Raw genomic sequence first — 26,130 nt, 5'->3', positions numbered from 1 at the left:
CTAAAAGGAGCACCCCAAACCTGTGTATACATTTGCATTACATGTCTTGTTATTTGTATGTGTTGGAACAATAAAAACTGTTAAAGATAAAAGGAGCGTCCCAAAATAAGTCCTTTTACGGTCTTTTTTACGCTGGAAGTCCTTGTTATTCAACTCATGGATAGCGTGGGGAGCGTGAGCGTTTTTTGAAAGCAACTCAGATTTTATGCAACAGTTAGGCAAGGTTTTGTGGAATATTTTTAGACTCTTCTTGGAATGATGTAATGCTGTAATGTCCCTCTAACATGGTGGTGCCAACAACCAGTACCCATAATTCACTGCACTGGCCTAGATCGGTGCCGTTCTCATTCTGTCCCTGTGTGTGTGTGTGTGTGTGTGTGTGTGTGTGTGTGTGTGTGTGTGTGTGTGTGTGTGTGTGTGTGTGTGTGTGTGTGTGTGTGTGTGTGTGTGTGTGTGTGTGTGTGTGTGTGTGTGTGTGTGTGTGTGTGTGTGTGTGTGTGTGCGCGTGTGCGTGTGCGTGGAAGGCGTACTCAGATTATTTACTTAAGTAAAAGTTGTTACTCTTATAACAAAGTCCTGAATTAAACATTTTACTTGAGTAACAGAACAATGTATTGGCTGGTTTGTGGGGCTGTTTTTTATGCTGCTTTGTTGCTTAAACTATACATGATGTTTCATATTGTACTACATATTAAGTAATAAATAATATAGTAAAATCTGTCATTAACTGAAAGTAATTAGTAAAGTAAAGTAAAATTGTTGCCTTGGAGTGGAACTTAAAAAGTATTGAAGAATGGAAATACTCAGGTAATCTACTAATTGAGTAAATCAGTTACTTATCGTGTGTGTGTGTGTGTGTGTGTGTGTGTGTGTGTGTGTGTGTGTGTGTGTGTGTGTGTGTGTGTGTGTGTGTGTGTGTGTGTGTGTGTGTGTGTGTGTGTGTGTGTGTGTGTGTGTGTGTGTGTGTGTGTGTGTGCAAGCGTGTATGCATGCATGCGTGTGTGTGCACACGGTTGCATTTTACCATCTTTCTTTAGCGAGCTGGTCAAGGAAATAATAATCATTGTCCAAGGTGAAGAGCTTTCACCTCACCTCACAACGACGATATATTATTTAATACTGCAGTTTTAATTGTTTATTAAACTTGCAGTAAACTGGTATAAATTATGACTTCATTTCTATCTTGTTTGTTACTTGTTTTACGTTAACTACCATCTTTGTCTGTCTGTCTGTCTGTCTGTCTGTCTGTCTGTCTGTCTCTCTCTCTCTCTCTCTCTCTCTCTCTCTCTCTCTCTCTCTCTCTCTCTCTCTCTCTCTCTCTCTCTCCTGTCCTCCTGCAGGTCTGCATCGTACAGAAGAGAGACACAGAGAAGATGTACGCTATGAAGTACATGAACAAGCAGCAGTGCATAGAGAGAGATGAGGTCCGAAACGTCTTTAGAGAGCTTGAGATCCTACAGGAAATTGAACATGTTTTTTTAGTAAATCTCTGGTGACTATCCTATGTTTTTTTTCACTTTTTACATTTCTACGTATTGTGGTCTGCGCTGCTTGTGTGGGTTTGTCTGCTTGTGTATGTAGTATTCTGCACCCGTTGATTGTTGTGAGAGCTTCTCAAGTTAGCCAGCTCATTCTAAACTACCGGTAAGTTCAAACTAGGGATGGGACGATATGAACATGGACAAAAGAAATCGCGATTTACGATATTATCGCGATAATCAAAATCCATTATCCTGGGGTGGAACATTTGCCAAAAAATAGCAGATCACAAGCTCACAACACGTTGTAGATCTTGTTGATCTACTATTTTTTCGCAAAGACATTTGATAGAGTGAAAAAAAGACTGTATCAAGTACGTATATTAAAAGTACCTTTTACCAAAGGGTTTAAGTGGTCCTCTATATGCAGCCTGGGCAAATAAAAGGTGAATTGATCCCAGTGCATGACAGAGGACGATATCACGATATGTTAAATATCCATGATACGATTATCGTGAGATTAAACGATAATATCGCGTATCGTACCATCCCTAGTTCAAACCCTATTATACTAAATGCATATAGTAGGCTATATAGTGTGACTGACATTGCATCCTCTCACCAACATTTCTTTCATTTGTCGTGGGTGCGTTTTGTTTTGACAGGTAGCCAACTGCAATTAATTTCCATGGCAGATACAAGTATAACTCTTGGGATATTCATTAAGCACTGGATCAACCCATGCAGCACACATTTGATAATTACTATGATTTGAAATGACCTTACTCCTCCCTGGTGTCTCATACATGTGGGTGAATGGAAGGTACTGTCTTTATTTAACAATCTCCTCCTGTGCTCAGTGCACATTTCTAAATGTAATTGGAGGCCCGGCGTGGCGTTCACAGGCTATTACATAAAACACTTTAACTCCACTATAATTGGGAGAGTTATGCTGCACACGTGTCAGCCTCCTCTGAGTTATCGCCGCAAGAGTATTTGGTTATCATGTACGTAGAGATTGCGGGTAGATAAGCCAAATCATGCATATCGTCGTTGTCGGGTGAAAACCTTGTATGTCCAAAACCGTTCGTTTTGCATTTTTCATTTAAAAAATGATTTAAACTAGTGAAAACAGTCGATCTACAAGCACACAACGGCTCACACCGCGAGGCGTTGTGTGCTTGTAGATCTGCTGTTTTCACTACTTTTGTGCGAAGGCCTTGTACTATGAAGCATGGCTTTACTTTGCGAAAGAAACGTACACATTTGAAACTTGGAGATTCGAGGTTTCCACCCGACAACGACGATATCTTGCTCACTGCAGTAATTAGGGATGTGCATTACTGACCAAATTAACTTTTGAATGTTCTACTGGTCTTACTAATGAATATTTGAATATACAGGCTAGATGGATGGACAGACAGATTGACAGAAAGATATATATGAAATCTCATTTCGAGACTGGGATGACTGTTTGAATATTCAAACATTTTGAACTCATCCCTTGCATTAAGACCCAGGATCATTTCTTCCACAAGTTGTGGCCAATTAAAGTTTTATCTATAGAGCGATTTCTTGAGCCTGCTGGATAATAAGCCAGTCAACTAGAGCCAGTCAAGCAGAAGGCGTTTTAATGAGCTAGTAGTAAAGTTCTGTGCATTTATTCTTTAGTAGAATCCCCTGCAGGGCTGTATGGCTGCCAAAATCTGCTCTGGTCTACCATGGGCTTTCTGCTCTTCTGTTCTCTTCTCTTGCATTCTGTTCTCTCCCCTTCTCTCCTGTGCTACTTCAAAGCTCCATCGATGACAATGACGCCAAGCAGCATCATTACAGCCAGGTGGGAGCCAGCACTTCTGGATTATACAATCTTTTACTCTGCTCTGTAAGTCGACTTCAGAGGGAAACTCTGTAAGTGAACTGCTCAGCTTATATTATGTGCAAATAGGAGGGGCTTGAGGGTAGTTTTCCTGCAGCTTCTCCGAACAATGACCCAGATGTCCAGACTTGAATGGGAGTGTTCCTTCTGGCCGTTCTCTTCTAGAACTCTTCTGACTGAACCATACCATTCTCTCAAGCCATATCTTTCTTACCTTGTATACCGTATGCCCCTCTTCAAACAGCCTAAGAAACCTGCTCAGTGATGGAGAGTCAAGTCACATCTTTTTGCTGCCCGGCAATCTGGGAACCCATTCGGTAAAAAAAAGGAGGCATCGCCTCCTTTTTTGTGTAGGTTTGGCTCCTCCCCTGCTGGGTGGGTACTTCTGTGTGTATTCCTGCTAACAACAGCACTACATGTTTAAGGCAGTGGTGCTGACAGATTCTGCTGATAGCAGAATCCGTCTTGAGAGATTAGCCGCCCATGCAGTGACCCGGAGGAAATAACAGACAGGGATTTCTATGCCATCGCAGGGAGACGACCACACTTTTTCAGCCCAAAAGCACTTGATCCCTAAAGATGAGACCATCTCGGCCCCATAATATTACCAGGGAATACTTCCAGAACAGTTTTTAAAATATCTTTGCCTCAGCATATCACTTCTGATTGCCTCATTGAGTAAACAAGGCTATACATTCATGGCAGACCAGCAATCCTGTTTTGGGACGATGTGCTTGCCGTGATACTGGATTTATAAAAGCTTCCTCAAAACATGAACATCTGATGCCCAGCTGTGTAGACAGTAACTCGGTGTTAAAAAAAAGACGGAATTCAGCTGAGAGTGGAGAGACGAGGAAACTCACCGAGACATAAAGGAAATCAATTCATGGCACAGACCTGTGGAGCAGTTGTTATTTCTGCCCCAGTTCACATGGACATGTGAGCATAATGTGTGCGATGCCATTGTTATGTGGCGGCGCACCTGTATACACCGCATAAACTGTCTGCTTTGTTTACCTGCTCATTGAGATGACGTCTTGGCCTGTCGGGTAATGAGATAAGAATGATGAGAGCTCCGCATTCGGCACACAATCATCCAGCGCACTCTATACTGACGGGGAGCTTAATTGGCCGGCTGGGTGTGCTGTGTCGCTAACACAAATTCCCTGGTGACTGGAGTGTTGCCAGTATCCATAGGCTAATCAAACATGGCTTTATGATTCCTGGCATTTTGGCATTTTGGCGCCGCAGTCTGTTATTGATGGAGCTACAGTGTACCAGATGGGGGATTCTGAAAGCTATACCTATAACCTATTCCCAAGCGCAGACAACAACAAAAGAGGTAACTCATGACAAACTGCCGGCTTTCATTAAACAACATACGGTACTGTAGGAGTTGTTTTACTGATATGGTATCTGGGCGGAGGCAGAGAGGGGGAGGAAAATGCACCCAAACAACTGTCAGGGAAAAGTAATGGTTCCGCCCATCGCAGAGCGAAGGCATGGTCTCGAAGACAATACCAAGAAAGGATTTGGCATCGATTTAAAAAGATCACACTCAGTGTGAAGTGAGTGGTGCCTTTTATGAGTTGATTTCATTAAGCGTCCCGCGAAGCATGGCCAGTGCCAAGCTCTGCGGGACGGAGGGACAGACATACAGTACATACATACATACTGTACATACATTCATACATACAGACAAAGCCAGATGTAGGAGCAGTTAGCACAGCCCAAAAATGGCAGAGATATGAATACGAAGAGGATCTTTGGGGGGTCATGCATGTACATGCATGTACCAATATAAATTCAGGCTTTGCACTGGGCTGCTGTAAACCAGTGTGGATATTGAGTCGCTAATTACCATGGCCATTTCCTTCCTGGGAAGATACAGTATGGTTGCGTAAGAATGGAGTTGGGTGTGTGTGTGTGTGTGTGTGTGTGTGTGTGTGTGTGTGTGTGTGTGTGTGTGTGTGTGTGTGTGTGTGTGTGTGTGTGTGTGTGTGTGTGTGTGTGTGTGTGTGTGTGTGTGTGTGTGTGTGTGTGTGTGTGTGTGTGTGTGTGTGTGTGTGTCCGTCAATGAAAGGGATCACCTCAGAGGAGTACAACATTAATTATCATCTGCCTCACACTCACAATCCCTGCAAATCCTTCTAAGGATTTGCACCCTATTAGAAAACAATGCATTTTCCTTCTTCCTCTGTGTATCTGAAGCCCAACAGGTCACCACCATGCCCCCAACCCAAACACGCACACGCACGCACGCACGCGCGCACACACACACACACACACACACACACACACACACACACACACACACACACACACACTGAAAAGGCTGACACATTAGGTGTGGTTGGAAGCATCCAGTGGCGTCAGTTCAGCAAAAGCTAAGGTATGGCAACATGACTGGTGTCTTGCGCAAGACACCAGTCATGTTGCCATACCTTAGCAACAGGCATGATGAATTTATTTTAAGAAGTACATTTAATTTTTTTCCCCCTGTAGCCAAGGTATGGCAGCTGCCACACCTTGCCTTACGCAATTGACGCCTCTGGAAGCATCCATGGTAACGAGTAGCATTAGGCTGTAGTGGTAAAAATTGATTACCTGGCCTGCAGTGTATCGTAAGTGTTGCATCACAACAAATCACTGTCAAACACTATCAACCGTAGACATCTCGTTGAAACATGACCAAATGGAAGGTGCAGCGGGAGTACTTACTGTAGGCCTATATAATCTTACCGGTTCTGACAAAGAAATGAACATGTAGAACCAACAGAAGTGGTATGGAAGAGGAATTCATCAAGTGGTATGGAAGAGGACATACGAGGGCCTCTGAGACAAAGATGTTGTTGGTTACATGATAACCCTGGCAATAAGCGTGATTGGTACGTCCAGCAAAGTCGGTGACTGTGAACATGGAAGTAGGGTTTATGACTAGTGTATATATGGGATTTTGAAGTGGGATGTAAGCATTCCATATGGTAAGCATTGTATTTATGGTTTTGAATCCTTTTTTTTTGAGTGGTGGTCAGCCGCTCCTCAGAGTGACTTTGTCCGTGGCTAATATATGTGGCTATGTTAGTCCGTAGCATGAGCTGCAATACCGCTGGTGACCAGTGGTAGGGCCTACACACACACACACACACACACACACACACACACACACACACACACACACACACACACCGTACCGTACTGCACCCAGCCAGCGGTGCTGTTGCGCAGCCTCCACCACTCAGTTCACACAGGTGTGATTATTATTTTATTTTTTTAAATTTTCACTTTAAATAGGATTTACAGAACTATTAATGGAATCTATATGGAACCATTTTTATCTACAAATAAAAAGCCATGTGGGACACATAAATAATGAATGAAAAGTTTCATACAGTATAAAAATCTTTTAAACTCATACAAGCGACATTTAGAAACATATTTTTGGTAATAGCACCTGTGGTGGGAACTGTGTTCCAGATACTAGTATACAGTAGGTGACGACGTTATTTCAACACTCATTTGTGTCTGTTAGAGTTAAGAGCTTTGCAGAAAGCTCCAGAGATCATCTTACAGCATCTTTTAAGGGAATCAAAAACCCAAATGTTATGCATCATCAGCGACAGCTTGTAGAGTGCGTTTCTGTTTCACTATCCACCCTTTCATCAGATCCAGGCAGAGGAAGAGAGAGAGAGAGATGAGTGCTGTCCTGTCCAGCCTCCATTAGGAATATTGATTTCCGGCTGGAATGGAAGAACGCCTTGGGTGACAGGGAAACAAATTAGCTTCTACCCCTCCAAGTCAGCATAAATAACAAGCCCTGCTCTTTCAGTTTATCCTCAACAGATTTTCACGAATAAAAATACAAGATCATTCCCACAGGCGTGATGAGTCCCTTTCTTGCAGAACATGCCTCTGTGCTGCGACCTTAGACCCTGTTTTGCCACCGACTCACTGTACCGCACAATTGAGCAGCTCGCCACTTAAGCACAGAACTTTCGTGTAGGACGTGGCGTTCAAGAGTGCACCTTGTGAAAGCAGGCCAGCGGAGAGGACTGTGTCTTGTCACGACCAACTGGAGGGGAGGCGTACGGTCAGATGATATGAGGAGAGGCAGGGTTCACTCGTTCACCGTCTCAAGAATCCTCAGAGGAGGTCTGGATGTGTCTCGTGATTGAGTCATTAAATCATCATCATCATCATTCAGCCAGTGCTAGCCACTGCCTCCCGCTCATTCTGTCTTATCTAGGCCAGAGGAACTTTCACAGTCTACAGAACACAAAGCAGCAGTTCTTGTTCTTTCAATCTCTCTTCTATCTCTCTGTTTCTCCTGAGCAGTACTGTTTACTTCTCCTTCTCCTCCTCCTCCTCCTCTCTACCTCCCCGAACTCATTTGTCAATGTGGCCTGATTATTTCAGCCAACTCTGGACTCTTTCCAGCCGGCTAACCTTCCTCTCTGTCGTTGCTGTGACTATCCAAGATTGGACCTGGCCTGGTCGTTTCCACACGCTGCCCCGGTCTCTTCTCCAGGACACTCCAGACAATGGAGTGGAGACTGCAAGGCAGGGTTGGTCAGACAACGGCCTGGCACAGAGAGAGCTCACCTGTCAATTGGATACCAGGAATCAGTGGGTGACAAGGAGGTGATAAGAGTGTGACAACATGGGTAAAGCCGCCAGCACCATGTGGGAGTGTGGGGCCACCTGTGGTGATAGAGACGCTTTGTATTTTGGTGAGGCATGCTCTCAGGTCAGGTGTGTTTTGTCGGAGGTAATGGAGTTGTCTCCCGCTGTCTGATTCTGTTGAATGGAACACAGGTCTGACCTGCAGCAGCAGCTGGCAGTAGTACAATAAATAAAATAACGTATGAGAAAATTGGGGGCTTGGAAGAGTGGGAGGGTTGTTAGACAAGGCTTTGGCATCAGAGACTGCAACACGAAGTTGAACTTTGTTGTGCGCTCATCACTGCTGAATATTCCAGCAAGTTGCAGTTATATCAGTGGTCCCCCATCTTAATGCGTCAGGGAGAAAATACCATGTCCTTTGAAGGTCTGTCTCCTCTGTGCAAGTATGCTGTATTCGGCATTTAGTGTTCGCTGGAGCTGCTTATCTGCTTCAAAAATAGAGCATTTCATCAATTATTGTGCATGATATCTTTTGGGGAGAGAGAAGGACCAGCACCAACAAATGGGATTCAGTCCGTGGCAGAGCTGATCTTCGCATGAGATTGGGTGTTTTTTTTTTTTTCTTGTGCTCTGCTCCAAACACTGGCCTCATTTATTGCTCACAGACAATCAGGAAATTGCACCTAGTGACGACCAATCACATTGCCCCTTGAGTGTTGTAGGCTAAAGCCTGAAGGTGTGGGGCAGACCTGTGGCAATGAAGACAAGTAATAATGCTCCAGTATCAGAGCGGTGATGGCGCATTGGAGGTGAATTGATATGGTAACGGCCATATTAAACTGAGTGTGAAGAAAGAAAAAGAAATAAATCTCAAGAGGCTCAGTTTGTTTTCTGCCTCTGAATTGACAACATCTTTCTGTGTGGGAGGCCTATGAAGAAATCATTGTTGCGCTATCATTTTCGTAAGATGAGATACTAGATCCTATTTCATTTGATAAGAATAGTTTTTGCACCCATGCGGTTAGAAGTTTTGTTCAGTGTCTACAGATAGGAATGTTGTGTTTGAGCCCCTTACCTCCCCCCAGGACGTTACGAGGCTGCGTTTTTAATTTGATGTGCATGATTAGTGAGCCTGATTGACAAGAATCTTCTAGCGGACCACTAGAAATCTTCAATTAACACACATCAATCAAGGGGGCTCTCGTTCCCAGCTTTAATTTGGTTTCAGTAATCAGTCTCTTTGCTCTTTCAAACAAGTGGCGTCTACAGGGTAATGATGGGTGCTTGTCACTGCGCCTATTCGGAGTTAGGGCTCATGCTCGGGCTCATGCACACACACACACACACACACACACACACAAGTCAGCTCTTGGATACATTAACACGTGTGCATAAATAGACATCATACATAATGCACGCTGATTAAAACTGTTTCATGTTTAGGTACCGGGCGGACAGAGCATGATTCATGTTTACAACATGTTGTCCTAGCTGTACATGGACATGGCCTTGTGTAATGTTTATCCTTTGGCTGGTTTATACAAACATGTATGCATGTTTGTTTTTAGCTTGTATGCTTTGTATGTCCATAATGCGCAAGAACATGTTAGCATGTTTGACTATCTTTTAACCGCTTGAGCCCTATTTGAAGCCTTATTTGAAGCCTTTCAAAAAAAGCCTTTGACATGCAACTGTAATGACATGCCCAAAAATAGAGAAGCCAGGTCTGTAAGCTGTTTGTAGTCTTGTGTCTTGCCACTGCATGTAGCGCACCTGCACGTGAGTGTGTGTGTGTATTTGTATGTATAGAGCAGGGTTCCCCAATAGGCGGCCCGAGGGCCATTCGCGGCCCGCGGGGGGCTACTGTCTGGCCCACACCAACCCCAGTAATAATGGTGGTATAAGAGCAGCAACAACACTAGTATATCGTCGTTGTCGGCTGGAAATCTCGTATCTCCAAATTTGTACGTTCTTTCGCAAATAATACAAGGCCGTCGCACAAAAGTAGTGAAAACAGCAGATCTACAAGCACACAACGCCTCGCAGTGCGAGGCGTTGTGTGCTTGTAGATCGGCTGTTTTCACTAGTTTAAATAATTTTACAAATTATACATTCAAAACGAACGGTTTTGGACATACAAGATTTTCACCCGACAACGACGAAAACTGTCGCTGGAGTAGTGGGAACACCACCGTCGCCCCCTGCAATGTTGTGGCCCTCGACTTGGTACCCTAGACATAATTTGGCTTGGGGAAAACTAATTGGGGAACCCTGGTATACTGTATGTATGTGTATTGTGAGTGAGTGCGCCCTATGAACTTTGCCTCTCCACATCCCCCCATGTTCCAGGTACTCCTTCCAGGACGAGGAGGATATGTTCATGGTGGTGGATCTCCTTCTGGGTGGAGACATCCGCTACCACCTGCAGCAGGGAGTCCAGTTCACTGAGGATGCCGTCAAGCTCTACCTGTGTGAGATGACCCTGGCACTAGACTACTTACAGAGCCAGCACATCATCCACAGGTAGGGTACCCATTAGAGGATGACATTTGACAGGAATTCCCGTGGGTTCCCGTGGGATTCCCGCAGGACAGGAGTCAGATTTGTATTAATGCCGTGATCCGGGACGGGACAGGAATGAAAATCACCAGGAGTGGGCAGGAGTGGGAATCATTCCAGACCAGTTGATCAAACCGCAGAAATAAACAGTGCCAGAAAGTGAGGTTTTCGAACTGCAAACATTATAAAATCATACATTTAATAGCCTATATAATAATAAACATGTATAATATGGATCAAAATGGAAAAACATTTGCGCTATACATATATATTTCTTTCCTTCTTTTTTTTCCGGGAGTTGTTGGATTACTGAATACTGTATTCTGTCAGCTTCCATCTATGGCGGATATTTCAAAACTTCTTATGCCTAATAACCTCTTTTTAAGGATTTTATTAGGGTGATTTTATGTTGAATAAATTCTAGATAACATCAACAAAACATTAAAGTTCTGTTGACAACAAAGCACCGGTTTTGCAGACCAGATTCTGGTGACTCAGGTCCCCAATTCTCCCTCTGCCGAGCCTTTGTTGAACATCAAAGCACCAGAACAGAGGGGAAGCCTGACCTAGACACTGAAGTAGTGCTGTTCCCCTGTCAGCCCATTAAGTTATTTACATCCACAACAAGGTTATTATTGTTCTGAATGTTTCATCAGTTTACATTTTTTAATTTAGTTTTGACTTTTTGTTTTCATTTTAAGTTAGTTTTAATTAGTTGTTGAAGCGGTTTTGCTAGTTTAGTTTTGTTTCATTTAGTGAAAAGGCTTAATTTTAGTTGAGTTTTTATACGTTTCCGTGTCATTTTGTTGTCATAGTAATATGGATTAGGTGAGATTTCAGCGAGGTCAGAAAAATAGCAGATCTACAATGTCCATCGCAAAATTAGAGCGAATAAATAAAATGCGCCTTTTCGCTCCGTGGAAATTCGTGGCTGGTGTGGAAGTTTTCATTGACTTTATGAGGTTTTGTAAAAAAAAAGGGCTAATTATTCGCTTTGCAAATTCTCCCCCGGTGTGTAAAGACCTTGACTGTCTTAACTGCTGTGCCAATGACACAACCGAAAAAAAGAAACCACACACCAAATAAATATACCATTGAACAATTCCCATCATAGACAACATAGAAGCCCCCCTCCCGGACCACCACGCTACTTCAAGTTCAGCACCATCACAACAATGAGTGAAAAGATATTACCTACATTATTCCAACTTGAAAATGGAGTGAATCACCTGAAGTATGCAGTTGATTTGGTCATATTTAGTCTGGTTTAGTGCTGGTCTCCAACATCTTCTGATTGTATGCTCAAACTGTTGGAGACCGGGTTACACATCGGCACTCCGAAACATTGCTATTCAGAAGATTGACTTCCAATATTCTAAATGGAGGTGTCACCTAAACCTAACCTTTACCCCAACCCTAACCTCAGTAAAACTAACGCTGGTGAATGCTAACATGGTGAAATGCTAACCTGCCGGCGCTGGTGAATGCTAACCTGGTGAATGCTCAGTCCCCGTTTCTAAGTGGGGGTGTTTCAGAATGGGGATGTTTCTAAGTGGGGGTGTTTCGGAATGTAAACCCGCCCCCGCTCACAGTATGGCCTTGATTATTATATAAAATACAATGCTAAAAAGAGTCAAATCATGATTGTCTGAAGAAGGGAAGACAGACAATCAACCTTTCCTAACTTCTATCTGTCTGGCTCTGGCCTAAGTGTGTGCAGTGAGATTCTTATTTGGGTATATTATCTCAAATGACCTTTCAGATGACAAGGACATCTATAGACAGAGGCGGAAGCTGTATGCCCAAGCAAACATGCTGTGTTGCAAATGTATTATTTATTATTATTTGGCACTGTCAAATGACACTTTAAAGTTGTTTTGATATTTTAAAGGCAACAAACAGGCTAATTATGAGCCTGCAATGTGTTTACTGAAACAGTCCCAACAGCAATAGCTCCCCATTCCCCACACGTCTTAAATGTTGTAAAATGTATTTTTAGTTGTTCTAAAAACTGGCAAACCTGAGGCCCTTTGTAGAACGGGGTGTCAGCCCAAGGACGTCTGTGCCCCTGTCTACAGCACATACAGTATTACAGCATCCTGCCTACAGCCAAAATACAGCACATACAATACAGTATCACAGCATCCTGTCAAGGTCGGCTCAAGGTTGCATTATTTCATCTCAAAATTCAAGGTGTACTTTTCACCGCGCTAGCTGCATATGAATAAAGTTCTGCTTTCTAAAGTTGGTGACTTCTTTTGAATATAATGATGTGCTTGCTGGTGGTGTGCTAAAAATGAATTCCAGTAAAAGGGGAAAGTTTTCTTTTTTAACCTTTTGTAGTATATTGTGACACAGATGCAGGATTTGGTTTTTATTTATTCTTTTACCACGGAACGGCACAACAATCTTTTTCCTTTGTGTGAGAACTCCTTGAATCACATACTGTTAACTAGAACTGCACTCTGTCGAGGTGCCAACTTACGCCTTGTGCACAAGTAGGCCATGTATGGCCATGTATGGCCTACTTGTGCGCCAGCAGAGCGCGCCATGAGGTGCGCTCACTACTGGCATCACCACTGGCGATGTATCCTCACGTAGCCGGGCTTACTCATCTGCGAAGAGAAAAGCCTGGTTACGACCATAGGCTGAAACGGCATGAAACGGTGCTACTTCCGCCGGGAGAATTTCACCGGATGACTGCAACGCATGGCGTAACTTCCGCTAACCGCGGCACTTCCGGTGTCTGCAGATTCATGCCATTTACATCGCCTATTGTGGCCAGGGTGCTGGCGATGCCAGTGACATCACCAGGAATGCTGGTCCCTCATTGGCTGTTAATGATAATGTTGCCAGAAATGCTGGTCCCTGATTGGGCTATGGGCTTAAACAAAGAAGGACACCGACATACAGTACATACCCAGCCCATTGCAGTAATTGCGCGCTCCGCTGGCGCAAGTAATTATGTCACCCACAGCACAGATGTAACTCATCTGATCCGCCAATAAAGTTAATTTCAAGCCTTTGTAAATACTGAATAAACTCCATTCCCTAAACGCCTTGCACCTCTAGAGTGCAGGTGTGGTCCCCCTTACCAGCTCCCCAGAGACGGATGGCCTGTGTAGGGGGTAGAGATGATTCATCATCAGCCTCTACTCATCTCTTATCTGGCTCTCCAGGCGAGGAGGCGAGAGGGAGTGTTCCATTACTTTGACACTGCGTGCCTAGTGGTTACCGGAGGAGCAGTGGGCCGTGTAGTACTGAGGCCTGTGGCTGTGTACAGTGCTTGATGTAGTGTCAGTCAGCGTGTGTGCTGTGCAGGGGGAAGATTAAGGGTTTTATTTCATTTTTCATGAACGTGTGCAGATCATATTTGTGCGGCTCTGTGCTGGTTCCATTGTGTTGTTGATAGCAGTCTGGGAAATGATGTAGAAGAGAGGAGGGTTGCTGCTGCATACCGTACACATTGCAATTTATAAAGGGGGATGAATGTAGTTTGTTATAGTATCTGAAGAAAAAGGTTAAAAAAAAGGAAATGCAGATGAGTAAAACATGGCAGACTAGTAAGCAACACAGCTGCAGCTAATAAAATGAATAATGGGTTTGTTAAAGATTTAGGTGAGCCACGGGTGTAGAAATGTGCAAGCAGCCGTGACCGGAGGCATTATGTTTCTGGATTTTTCCGGGTTGCACGCACACATATTTGTCCGTCCGTACATACCTTCATCAGTTTGTACATTCACCTGTATGTACAGTACTGTATGTCTCGTCTGTCTGTCTGTCTGTCTGTCTGTCTGTCTGTCTGTCTGTCTGTCTGTCTGTCTGTCTGTCTGTCCGTCCGTGTGTCCATCCATTTAATTGTTGTTGTTTTTACCTTGCTGTCGTTTTTAACCTAAACCAAACTACAAAAACAGCCTTGGGTTTCATCCCCCTTTATCATCCCCCCTTCTTTCTTTCTTTCTTTCTAGTTAAGCTATTTAATTGTTACGTATTTTGGGCTTTGTACAGAATCTACACTGGAGAAATCCCAAAATACTTAAAGATGAACTGTAGAATCTACAGTACTTACTGTAGCATGTTAACATTGGCATCTTATAAATTGATGGTTTTGTTGAATAGTTCTAATCACCATGGGCATCCCCACTTTCATGTACGCTGCTTAACAACAATCTAATGATAGTCCCTGTACCTGTCACTGTAACATAAACATTAGCATACATACGGTATCTAAATATAGCCCCCGTACGTGTCCCTGTAATTGTTACCATCCATCTTCCTCAAATAAGGCTGACTTGCTATCTGCAGCTTACGTTAAGAATGTGCTGAGCACAGCCTTGTGTGCGTGTTTGTATGTGTGGCTCTGGAGTCCCTATGGAACCACAGATTGGCCCCAAAAAGCAGCTTGATCCTTCTTCCTGACCTCATTTGGCAACGACAATCTGTCAATGGAGTTGTGGTGTTTGTGTGTGGGCACATCGATGGCCAATATATTGATTAAGATGAATACGATTTTGAGCGCACATATTTACTGTACCAGTAGTCTATGTACATCCATCCGATCATAGATGTGTTCCTGACTTAGGCCACTTTCTGGGACAGATATTGGATATCAAACCAGTTGATTAGCGATGGCAGTTTCATAAGGTTATAGCAGGGGTCTTCAACGTTTTCAGGCCAAGGACCCATTAGCTGAGAGAGAGATGAAGCAAGGACTCCCACAACCTGTTCATAGATTCCATATACTGTAGTTTCATAGTTTGACCACACAATCATCATTTTGGATTCATGTCAATTAGTGTTTTCAGATATTTAACCACTTGAACCGTCAATACTTAATAAACTTGACCTTTCATTCTGCACTTAGTGTGCTTTTTTTCCCCTCTACACCAAACATCTTTCCCGAAAATAGACGATCTACAAGCATGTAGATCTGCTATTTTTGGCAAAGGTTCTCAGAATATGGACACTAGAGTTCAAGTGGTTAAAATAAAAAAGGGGAAAAAAGGTTCTATCACTCAGTTTTGGAGGACCCCCTGTAGTAACTCTGAGGACCCCCTAGGGGTCCCGGACGCCCTGTTGAAGACCCCTGGATAATGGTCTATTATTATGGTGGACTCTGGATGGCAGAGTCCACTCTAGGGCATTCACGAATAGTGATGTTTTAGTATTCGAATTATTCGACCTCAAAGTATTCGAATATTCGACAGGACTGGTCAAACTGTCAAATATTAAGTAAGCAAGAGGCGAACATTGTGAAAATAGCCGATCTACATGCTCACAACGCCTTGCGTGAGCAAGTAGATCTGCTATTTTCACAATATTTATCTGCGGAACCGAGTCACATTAAATGTAATGCCTACAATTCCAAGTGCTTGTCAGGGTGGGGGTCCCCAGTTCAAATATGTTTATTTTGGGGGTCACGGACTGAAAAGGTTTGAGAACCATTGACAACTCATTCTTATGACTTCCTATCTAGCCAAGCTTTATAAACTATATATTTTTTAAAGAGAAAAAAAAAACGCGAATATTCGACTTCGGTGAACAACGTCGAATAGTGACTTTGATATTCGAATATTCTAATATTTGGTGAATGCCCTAGTCCACACCACAACTCCAATGAAAACAGTGATGAATGATATAAAGTACAGTACATGCAGTTATACAGTAGCTATAGATATAGTGCTTGGTGTAGATGGCCATAAGAGTTACTGTAGGTTAGGCTTGTACTAGTCTTGAAGGATTCGTCTCTATACTTGGGCTGCAGGGGCGTTGCCACTGCAATTCTTTTGAGACATGGGTAACCTCCGGCGCCATCTTTGCCACCAGTTACCCATTTGTGCAGCTCAGATTCTGAGCTGGGCTGACTTCCGGCCCAGAGATATAATGGTTTCAGCCCAGAAGAACTTCTGGGAACTCAGATTAGGCTTGTACTGTATCTGTTAAGGTAAGGTTTGGTTTATGGTCAGATTAGTTATGGTTACGGTTAAGGGATGTTCAATTCCAACACTTTTTGTGCTCAGCATATCTACCCTGGGTAAATAGAGGTTAAAAAAAGGAAAATAACAAATTCACAAAGTCAATGCAATGTCCCCAAAAGTTAGCGATACCACCAGCACGTGTGTATGAGCCAGCAAAGTAATCGCACTTAATCTTCAGTATACACAACAGAGCCTCCTTGTCTGCCTGATAAATAAGCCTGCCGTGATCTAAAAATCAAAACTGTCAATAGGGAGCCTCGCTTCTCTCTATTGCTTAATATTTCTCTTTTTATTTTTGTTTTGTCCTCTCCCAATGGCATCAGCCTCTGCCTCTGACACCTTTGATAGATAGATAGATAGATAGATGGATAGATGGATAGATAGATACCTTTATTATCCCAAGGGGGGAAAATTAGTTGCCCAGAGGCAGCACAGCAGTATACGGTTATTTACAAAGTTACAGAGAAGTATGAAAAAGATGAAAAGAAAAAACAAGAACAGAGTACAGTACAGTAAGAGCAAGGTACAACAGGAAAGGGAACGAATAATATATATACATAAAGTGTCTTAAAGCACGACTATCAATATAATACAGTGCCCAAATCAAAGTGACCATAACAGTCAATGCTAGTTAGTGCAACAAGTATCTCTACATCATGTCAAACACAAGCAGAAATACAAAAAAAATCACACCCGTGTGAACTGAGCGGTGGTTCCCCCCCCCCCCCCGTGTGTGTGTGTGTGTGTGTGTGTGTGTGTGTGTGTGTGTGTGTGTGTGTGTGTGTGTGTGTGTGTGTGTGTGTGTGTGTGTGTGTGTGTGTGTGTGTGTGTGTGTGTGTGTGTGTGTGAATAACAGCGCCCCTCCCTTAACATGTGTGGGCAGAAAAGGTACTGCATGCTTGAGGCTACATACACGGCCGGACGGCCGGACGGCCGGACGCATACACACACGGCCACGTATAGGAGACGGTGTGACCACCGCTCAAAAAAAGAATACTAACACAACCTAATAGTGCAGTGTCCAAAGGTCAGAGCGATGTCTGCTCTCCCAGCCAGAAGCTGATCCCTGGCCAGCCGTGGTCATTCCCCGGTTCTACAATTTGGTTTCACCGTGTGAGTTTTTGACTGGAGTAATATACAATTATTTTTGTTGTGCCAAGGGAAGAAGGGTATCCTAGCAACTGCCACCATGCCCAAGGAGGGGACATTGGTCCAATGAGAGAAGAGAAGAGGAGATGAGGGAACAGTCCCTGAGGAAAATAAAGAAGTAGTGTCTTCTCTTCAGTTCAATTCAATATACATATTGATTCACTAAGGAACATTGATTTCGATTTTTTTAAACAACCGGAAACAGACAAAACTGTTGGAACTGTTGCAAAATAAATAGTAAAGGAAAGAATCCACATGGCGTATAGGCAATAGGCATTGATGCTTTTCATGTGCCAAGCTCCAGATAGAGCACAGAATTGTGATTCAGTTCCTTCCTTGTTCCCCAGACAGACAGCTTGGGAATCTTTGAGGTGGTTGGTAGAGTAGAGCCCCTGAGGAGGGCGAGACCCGAGAGAGAGAGAGAGCATCTGGAGCTGAAGGTGAAGGACATGGGAACTGAATACTCCATGATATCATGAGCCTTTGCCCTGACCATAGAAAGAGCCTGCACAGTAAAATCCTCAGTGTTCGTTTATCTCTGAGAATGTACAACTGTGAGGGTCCGTTTCATTATTTTGTACGCTATTAGAGTTACACATGGATACATTTCTACTGAGGATTTTACTGTGTAGGCTTCGGCAGGGCATATAAAGGAGAAGCATAATACTCACGATGAAGGAACTGTAGAATATTAGTTTTTGGACACAGAATGAATTAACCTTCCTGATTTTGCTCATGTCAACATGGATATGGATACTATCCACATATTCACAAGTGGTTAATTTATTTGTTGTTTTATTCAATAGAATAATTGCTAAGAGGATAATCAATAGTAAAGCCCTTTGCACACAGGCGCGTTTATCCGCACGGATAAAACGGACAATTTCATTTTTTTAAAAGAAAACAATGATTCTCTACGACCTCATGCACACCGGATCCGAATTAGCCGTGCGACGAGTGGCTGCGGCCGTGCGTTTTTTTCTCGATCGAACCCAGTTTGATTCGTGCGTCTTGTCGCATGCGGTAAAAAAACTCAACGCTCCTTTTATGACTCCTTTTGGGATCCGCAGCGCCGATTCTGCACAGCATTGCACACCTAATCCAATGCGTTTTATTCATGCAGCAAACAAAAAAAACGCAACTGTCCTGTGTGCAAAGGGCTTTACAGCCTTAGTTCAGACCCTGACAGGAGGAAGAGGAGGATAGTGTCGTCAACGACATTTTATGAGCTGATGGATGGATGGATGCTCTAACAGTCAGTAGTGTAGAGATTGAACAGGTGGGGGGATAGTAACTATGCACCCTTGTGGTGAGCCTTTGCTCGTGCACAGTGTGTCTGATAGAATGCCACTGGTAAGGCCTCTCTGAGGTCTGTCTGTTACGTAAGAAAAGCCACAATCCATAAAATCAGGCCGTGGTCTAGATTGTATTGAGTAATTATGGTGTGAAAGCTAGAAGAGAAATACACAAATAGAATCTACACTCTTCTCCAGCCAGGTGACTGTGAATGGTGTCTAGCAGGAACAGTTTTGCATCATCCACCCTAGGATGTGGGACCAACTTCTCTGGGACCCTTTGTAACAGATTCAATGGTGGACAGATGACAGCAGGATTCTTGGAATTAATAAGGGGTTTATTGAAGCAGAGACTGTATCTGTACACAAGAACAAACTGTTGCAGGGGAGATCAGATGTAATGTTCTGTCCAGACAGTGGCTCTTTGAGTATGGCGGATTAATCCTTTTGATAGTCCAGTTAGTTTTGACACAGACACAGGGTGTGATGGCTTGAATCCACTGTCTCCCACCCTACAACCTTTTACCTCCGTATACCATTGCTCTGTAATGTTGATGCTTCTTGTTTTCGTCTTTTTTGCCTTGTATTGCTGTACACAACATTACTTTTTATTTTTCTTACTATTTACCTGTAACTCCGTAACCTTGACTGCTATGGGTGACTGCCCATGGGTGCCTCTGGGTGACTGAATTTCCTCGCGGGATAATAAAGGTATCTATCTAACCTACCGTCATATAACCAGAGATATGAGAGCATTGGTCCTATGGGTCGTTGAAGGCGCAAGCCTCGTCCTTTTTTGGGGATGGAAATGATGGCTGAGGTTTTCCACCTCTTGATCCAGTGAGTAGGCTGCTATAGCTGAGTGTGGTGGATGGCATGAGGCTGTGTTGGATGCCAGCCAGGGTCAGGCCTCTTGAAGTGAATGTAAAACCTGTTCATTAGGTAGAGAGGAGTCACTGAACCCCATCCACACTCGCCAATCTTCTCTCCGTCTGGCCAAGTTTTAATTCCCTGCCACGCTGCCCTCTAGTTACCTTTCTGAAACTTTCGCTCAATCTTATTTTTGTAATGGGTTCTGGATTGGTTGGTGGCCTGTTTCACCTTTTTATTGACCTGGTGTTTCTCATCAACAGATCCTGTAAAGAAATAAATCTCATTAACCCATTCAGAACGGGTACACATTATTGTGTATCATTATTTTATGCTTTAACTATTGAAAAATAGCAGATATACAAGCTCACAGCGCGGCACCGAGTGCCGCGCTGCGAGCTTGTAGATCTGCTATTTTTGAAAAGTAGTTAAAATTAGAATTTTGATCCGATTCTATGAGTGTCTTTTGAATCCTTCTAAGATTTTTTGAAAAACCTATGTTTCTATGTCAGCAATCTGGCTAGCCATCGTCAAAGAAAAGGTCCTTTTCACTTAAATGGAGCTAGGAGATCAAGGAGATCAGGTTAGCTGATTGTGTCCCTTATCACTGTATTGCTTGAGCTCTTATTGACATCATATATTGTTGATTTCAGACTTGATTAGTTTATCCTGATCCACATGAAATAGTGGGGTGAGGCCATCAATAGCCATTTAAATTAATTGAGTACAAGGAACCCCAATGGAAACAAGCCATAGTGCTTTCTTGGCTTTAAATCCTCTTAGCAGACCTTGTTTTGAACTCTACTTTCCTGTGCTTTTTTTTCTGGGAACTGCTAAAAGTATTCAATCAACTCATTATAACTCCAGCCAAGTTTCAGTAAATGCCCGGGATTCCTGCCGTTTCTACGATACATTTCTAACACATCACTCACTTGCCTTCACACCAGGGATGGGGGAGCACTCGTATTCTTTCAATCAACATCCCACATATTATGTGCAATTTTGAAACAGTCGATAACCTATTTTGTCCACCATAGCTTGCCAACGCGCAAGGCACGTTTGTCCACATGCGAGCCTCCATGCGTAGCCAGCCATCGACTGCTTTTGGCACAGGCACTCACTTGCCTAACAGCTCACTCGGGCGAACCTCGCAAGTCTCAAGGCCCACCTGTCATGAAAATACAACCTCCAGTGTAGCAGGAGCCCAGTATTGGCATATAGATGTTTATTCATGCATATAAATCCCATTTGCCTGCACCTTGCAGTTAGTAATATACCTGTATATTGCAAGTATATTTCGGAGTGAAGGGACATTTCCTAATATCACAGTAGGCAACCTTTATGTCAGTTTTAGTTTGTGTCTCAGTCCTGCTTTATTTGCCTTTCTTGTCTTTCCTCCTCTGCTCTTTTCCTCCCTCAGGGCTATATGCTGTACTTTATCTTTTGGTACTTTAAAGCAGGGGTCTTCAACAGGGCGTCCGGGACCCCTAGGGGGTCCTCAGAGTTACTACAGGCAGGGGGTCCTCCAAATCTTCAAATCCTTTTTATATTAACAGCTTTAACCCTAGTGTCCATATTCTGAGAACTGTTGCCAAAAATAGGAGATCTACAAGCTCACAACGCCTCGCGCAGCTTGTAGATCGGCTATTTTCTGCAAAGAGGTTTGGTGTAGATGGGAAAAAGAGCAGACTAAGTACAGAGTACTTAGTCTTGGTAGTAGTCAAGTTTATTAGGTAATGACGGCTCAAGTGGTTAAATATCTGAAAACACAAATTGACACGAATCCAAAATACACTGATGATTGTGCTGTCAAACGATGAAACCATGTGGAATCTATGAGAAGGTTGTGGGGGTCCCTTGCTTCATCTCTCTCTCAACTAAGGGGTCCTTGGGCTGAAAACGTAGAAGACCCCTGTTTAAAGTGTTACATTGTACCCATCAGAACGTGACGCACAAAACAATCTGCATGACTTGTTTTCCTGCTTGTGTCATATTGTTTCCAAGTCTGTCACAAAATGTAACGTTTTACATCAAACCAAGTGGCACAGTCGGTGGCACTCAAACTCAATTTCCTCCCATGAATATGTATTGTATACCCATGTACTGTATACTATATAGTACAATACACAGGTCCCCAGGTGATGAATAGAGTTATATTATGACTCTATTCAGCACCTGGAGACCTGTGACACTGCCACACAGAATTGGCAGCCCGGGCCATGCACGTGGTGCAACTCTCCCCTAGAGATATTTTGCCGATCAAATTAGCATTATACAGTAACTAGCCCCTGTGGACACAGAGGCGTCCTATGGTGTGTGCGTGCGTGTGTGTGCGTGCGGGCGTGCTTATGTGTGGATTCTCTCTGTAGATGACGTGTATTTTTCACACCAGCTCGCGGGACACACTGCATAATTAAATAAGCTGTGTGTGCTCTTGTAATTGCCTGTGGAGAAGCTTAGAGGGGCTGCGCTATCCAGAAAAGGTTGAGATGCTTGTTCGTGTATGACGCACGTTCACACTTTGTGTGTGTGTGGTGTGTGGTGTGCGTGCCCCCTGCACGGGTGCCCGGCGTAATGTGCATGTGTGGACAAACCCGAAAGAATCTCCTGGGATTAGTAATGGCTGTGTTCTCATATGCGCTTTGCCAACGGTTGGGGTGTCTCTCTCTCTCTCTCTGTCTCTCCCTCTCTCTCTCTCTCTCTCTTTCTCACTCATACGCACAAACACACACACTTTTCAACATATTGCACCAACAAATGCAATTCACACATCCTCCCTAGCCTGCAAACAGCTCCCACAGGCTCGCCGCACGCAAGTACACAACACATACACACAGTGAACAGCCCTAATGTGTACTCTATGTTCTCAGTCTGTTGTAATAGACAAAACAGAACTACAGGTGCTGACACTCTTTGCACCCTAATCTCATGTCCAACGCTGAGATATATATTGTAAACACCGGTATTTTGCACCTGTATTACCTGTTGCTATGTCGGTACTGCACCGAATGGATATGCTATGTATATAAAAGGGTTCCCACGGTCATGAAATTCCTGGAAATATTTTGAAATTAGATTTGTTTTTTTCCAGTACTGGAAAGTTTTGGAATTGATCATGTGTCCTGGAAGGTCCTGGAAAAATATTTCGCTATGCATTGTTTTTGGCTATTGATTTTGTTGATAAAAAAAAAAAAAGGAAAACATTTTTTTTTTCCTGAAACATGTATAACATCACACAAGATATGTAACATAAGTACGGTAGTTTTTTGTTGAACGAGTGTGATTGCAGCCTAAAAACACTTTTACAATCTCATTCTATCACCATTCTATGCTTTATTTTTGCTATACTGCCTGTCTTTGGGCATTAATTGGAGTAAGAGATTGTTATTGCACTGAATGGTTGTTATATAGACCTGGAAATTGGGTTAAATATTCTGGAAAAGTTTGAGAAAAGTTTGGGAAATTCATTGGTTAAAATGTGTGGGAACCCTGATATAATTATGTAGATATCTTTTGTTGATTTGTCTTTTTTTCCCTTCCCCTTGCTCCCCTTGTCCCTCCTCTTCTTCTCTTTCTCCTTTCTGAAAATAACAAAAACTATGGAGCTTGCACAAAAACGAATTACACCCCACAACAGTGTTACACCTGTAAACCTGTGATAAGCCAGAACGATTATTCACAGTGACAAGGCAATAGCTGTGTTGTTAATCACTGCTCAGTAGCATGGGACTAATGCTTAATGATGAGAATGATTTTAGAACTGGATTTTGCATGGCATACTTAACATGTTAATTCTTTGTGTCTCTCCCAGAGATGTCAAGCCAGACAATATCTTGTTGGATGAACAAGGTAAGGATATCTAACTCTTTCTCTGTGTGTGTGTGTGTGTGTGTGTGTGTGTGTGTGTGTGTGTGTGTGTGTGTGTGTGTGTGTGTGTGTGTGTGTGTGTGTGTGTGTGTGTGTGTGTGTGTGTGTGTGTGTGTGTGTGTGTGTGTGTGTGTGTGTGTGTGTGTGTGTGCTGTACATATGTGTGTGTGACACAGGTCATCAGCTAATGATTCTGTGCTTTGTTTTATCCTACATGGATTATCAGTATGGTAGATTAGTAAACCCTGTACACAACAGTTAACAGATAACTTTATGTAAGGGATAATGTACCATGAGCTGTCATTATAGTTAAATAAATCTGGACAGTGTTCAAACATGACAGGCTGCTGTTACATTATCCTGATTAATACATGCTTCTTCTTACAACTGAAAATCGGTAATATGAGTATATGACATTAAATATTGATTTAGAAATTACAGCCTTCCACTTCCATAGCAAACATGAGACAGAATAGTGGTTTGTTATTCAACAATAACAGACCGCAGAAGGCAGAATAGTGGTTTCAACAATAACAGTTCGCCTTCATTGACAAATCAAAGTTGAGTATTCAACAATTCCATGTAATAAACTAGTTTTACTAAACTGACATACAAATACTTTCATCTCAAATCCTAGATTCTTACTGTAGGATTCCTAGTGTTGAGCGTTGTTTCATACCCTCCACCCCTCTGGCACTCTGAATGGGATGAAACAAACTGCTGGTACAACCAAATGAATCAGGCCTGCTGTGTCCGTCTGTTTATCCACGCTTGAAGAAGCATCAAGGATGGATGGACAAAAGATACAACAGATAGAGCGACAGACGGACACAGAAGAGATCAATTGACGTGACATGTAGAGCAGGGGTTTTCAAAGTGGGTGACGGGGCACCCTGGGGTGACGGGGCACCCTGGGGTGCCGCGACGGCAGTCCAGGGGTGCCGCGAGATAATTTAATAATATTTGGAATTTATTTGGACACTTGAAAAAATATTTAGTATCATTTTAAACTTGAAGTACAAAGTTATTTTCAGTCAGTTCTAACCAAAATGGCTATTATCTCAACGTTTTCCCCGCAACATAATCACTAAAATATCGCCACTGTCGGGCAGAAACCTCGTATCTCCAAGTTTCAAATGTGTACGTCTTTTGGTAAAGCAAAGCCCTGCTTCATCATACAAGACTGTCGCACAAAACTAGTGAAAACAGCCGATCTGCTGTTTTCACTAGTTTAGTACATTTTATAGATGATAAATACAAAACGAACGGTTTTGGACACACAAGGTTTCCACCCGACAACGACGATATGCTATAAATATAAGGTGCTGGGAGTGAAAATTATAATGTAGGGATGCCTCGGATTAAAACAATATTTATGGGGTGCCCTGAGACAAAAAAGTTTGGGAACCCCTGATGTAGAGTATTGTAGGACAGACAGCAATGACAGCTCATTTCATTCACCTCAGTAACGACGAGGCCAAAGGAGCATGGACAGGGTAGAGTTGCTGCCCATCCAGGCGTGTTGCACCAAATTCTGGGCCCTGGGTACAAGGATTCACTGCGGGGCCCCCCATGAATGTTCTTCATAGGGGGAGGGGGTTTAACACATTTAGACTGGGGTCTGGGAACGCATTATTACGTTTTATTTTGTGCTTTAACTTTTGAAAAATAGCAGATATACAAGCTCGCAGTTTGTAGATCTGCTATTTTTGAAAAATCGTGATTTTCTTTTTTGAAAAACCTATGTTTCTATGTTAGTGGTGCTCAAAGTTTTTCTTGTTAAGGACCCCCAAAATGATATGTATTTGGCCACAGACCCCCTTCTCCCCCCCAGAAGCAAAATTTGAGTTACTAATGTTCGCTTAAAAAATACATATACTGTATATATATAATATTTGCACACATTTTCACGAATGTTCTAAAAAAGCTAAAGTATAAAATAATTAAGGCCCCTTCACCTTTGGCTCTACTCTAGTAACTCAGTCCCACTTTTCCCCCCCTTGTGACACCCCTGTGCCCACCTCCGCAAAGACCGGGGTTCGAATCCACCAATGCTTGTCGTTGCATTTGTGACCCGGACAGGTTGGTCAGGGCACTTGATCAGCAGGGAGTGGAACCTGGAGGTATAGCATGTTCCTTCGCGCGTGTTGTGTCCTCCCGGGGAAACTCCTCGCTGCCACTGTCAGGTGAAAAGAAGCAGCATGGCGGCTCCATGCGTATCGGAGGAGACGTGGTTGTACTTGTCTTCACCCTCCCCAAGAACAACGAGTAGGGGTTGGAAGTGACAGGGACTATACCGGGGACTATACCTGGCATAATTACTAAAATGGGACAAAATATGAAAACAAAATCACACTAGATTGAGTTTAACAGAGATGTCAAATATTACACTTCGAACTGGAAAATGGTATGTCTGAAAAGGATATTGAAAAAGA

At 43.1% G+C, this 26,130-nt stretch overlaps 1 protein-coding gene across 1 annotated transcript in view; it reads left to right on the top strand.

The window, feature by feature from the left end:
- The window catches only part of stk32c (serine/threonine kinase 32C), a 192,582-nt gene that overhangs the window by 150,876 nt on the left and 15,576 nt on the right, over positions 1 to 26,130 (top strand). Inside the window, exons 3-5 of the mRNA XM_080739971.1 lie at positions 1,341 to 1,492; positions 10,327 to 10,500; positions 23,640 to 23,677. Of these exons, the coding sequence (XP_080596097.1) occupies positions 1,341 to 1,492; positions 10,327 to 10,500; positions 23,640 to 23,677 (364 nt within the window). The remainder of the gene's footprint in view (positions 1 to 1,340; positions 1,493 to 10,326; positions 10,501 to 23,639; positions 23,678 to 26,130) is intronic.

Source organism: Nannobrachium achirus, assembly GCF_963921795.1.
Source record: "Nannobrachium achirus genome assembly, chromosome: 13".
Lineage (NCBI taxonomy): Eukaryota > Metazoa > Chordata > Actinopteri > Myctophiformes > Myctophidae > Nannobrachium > Nannobrachium achirus.
This window is presented reverse-complemented; position numbering and strand designations above follow the sequence as displayed.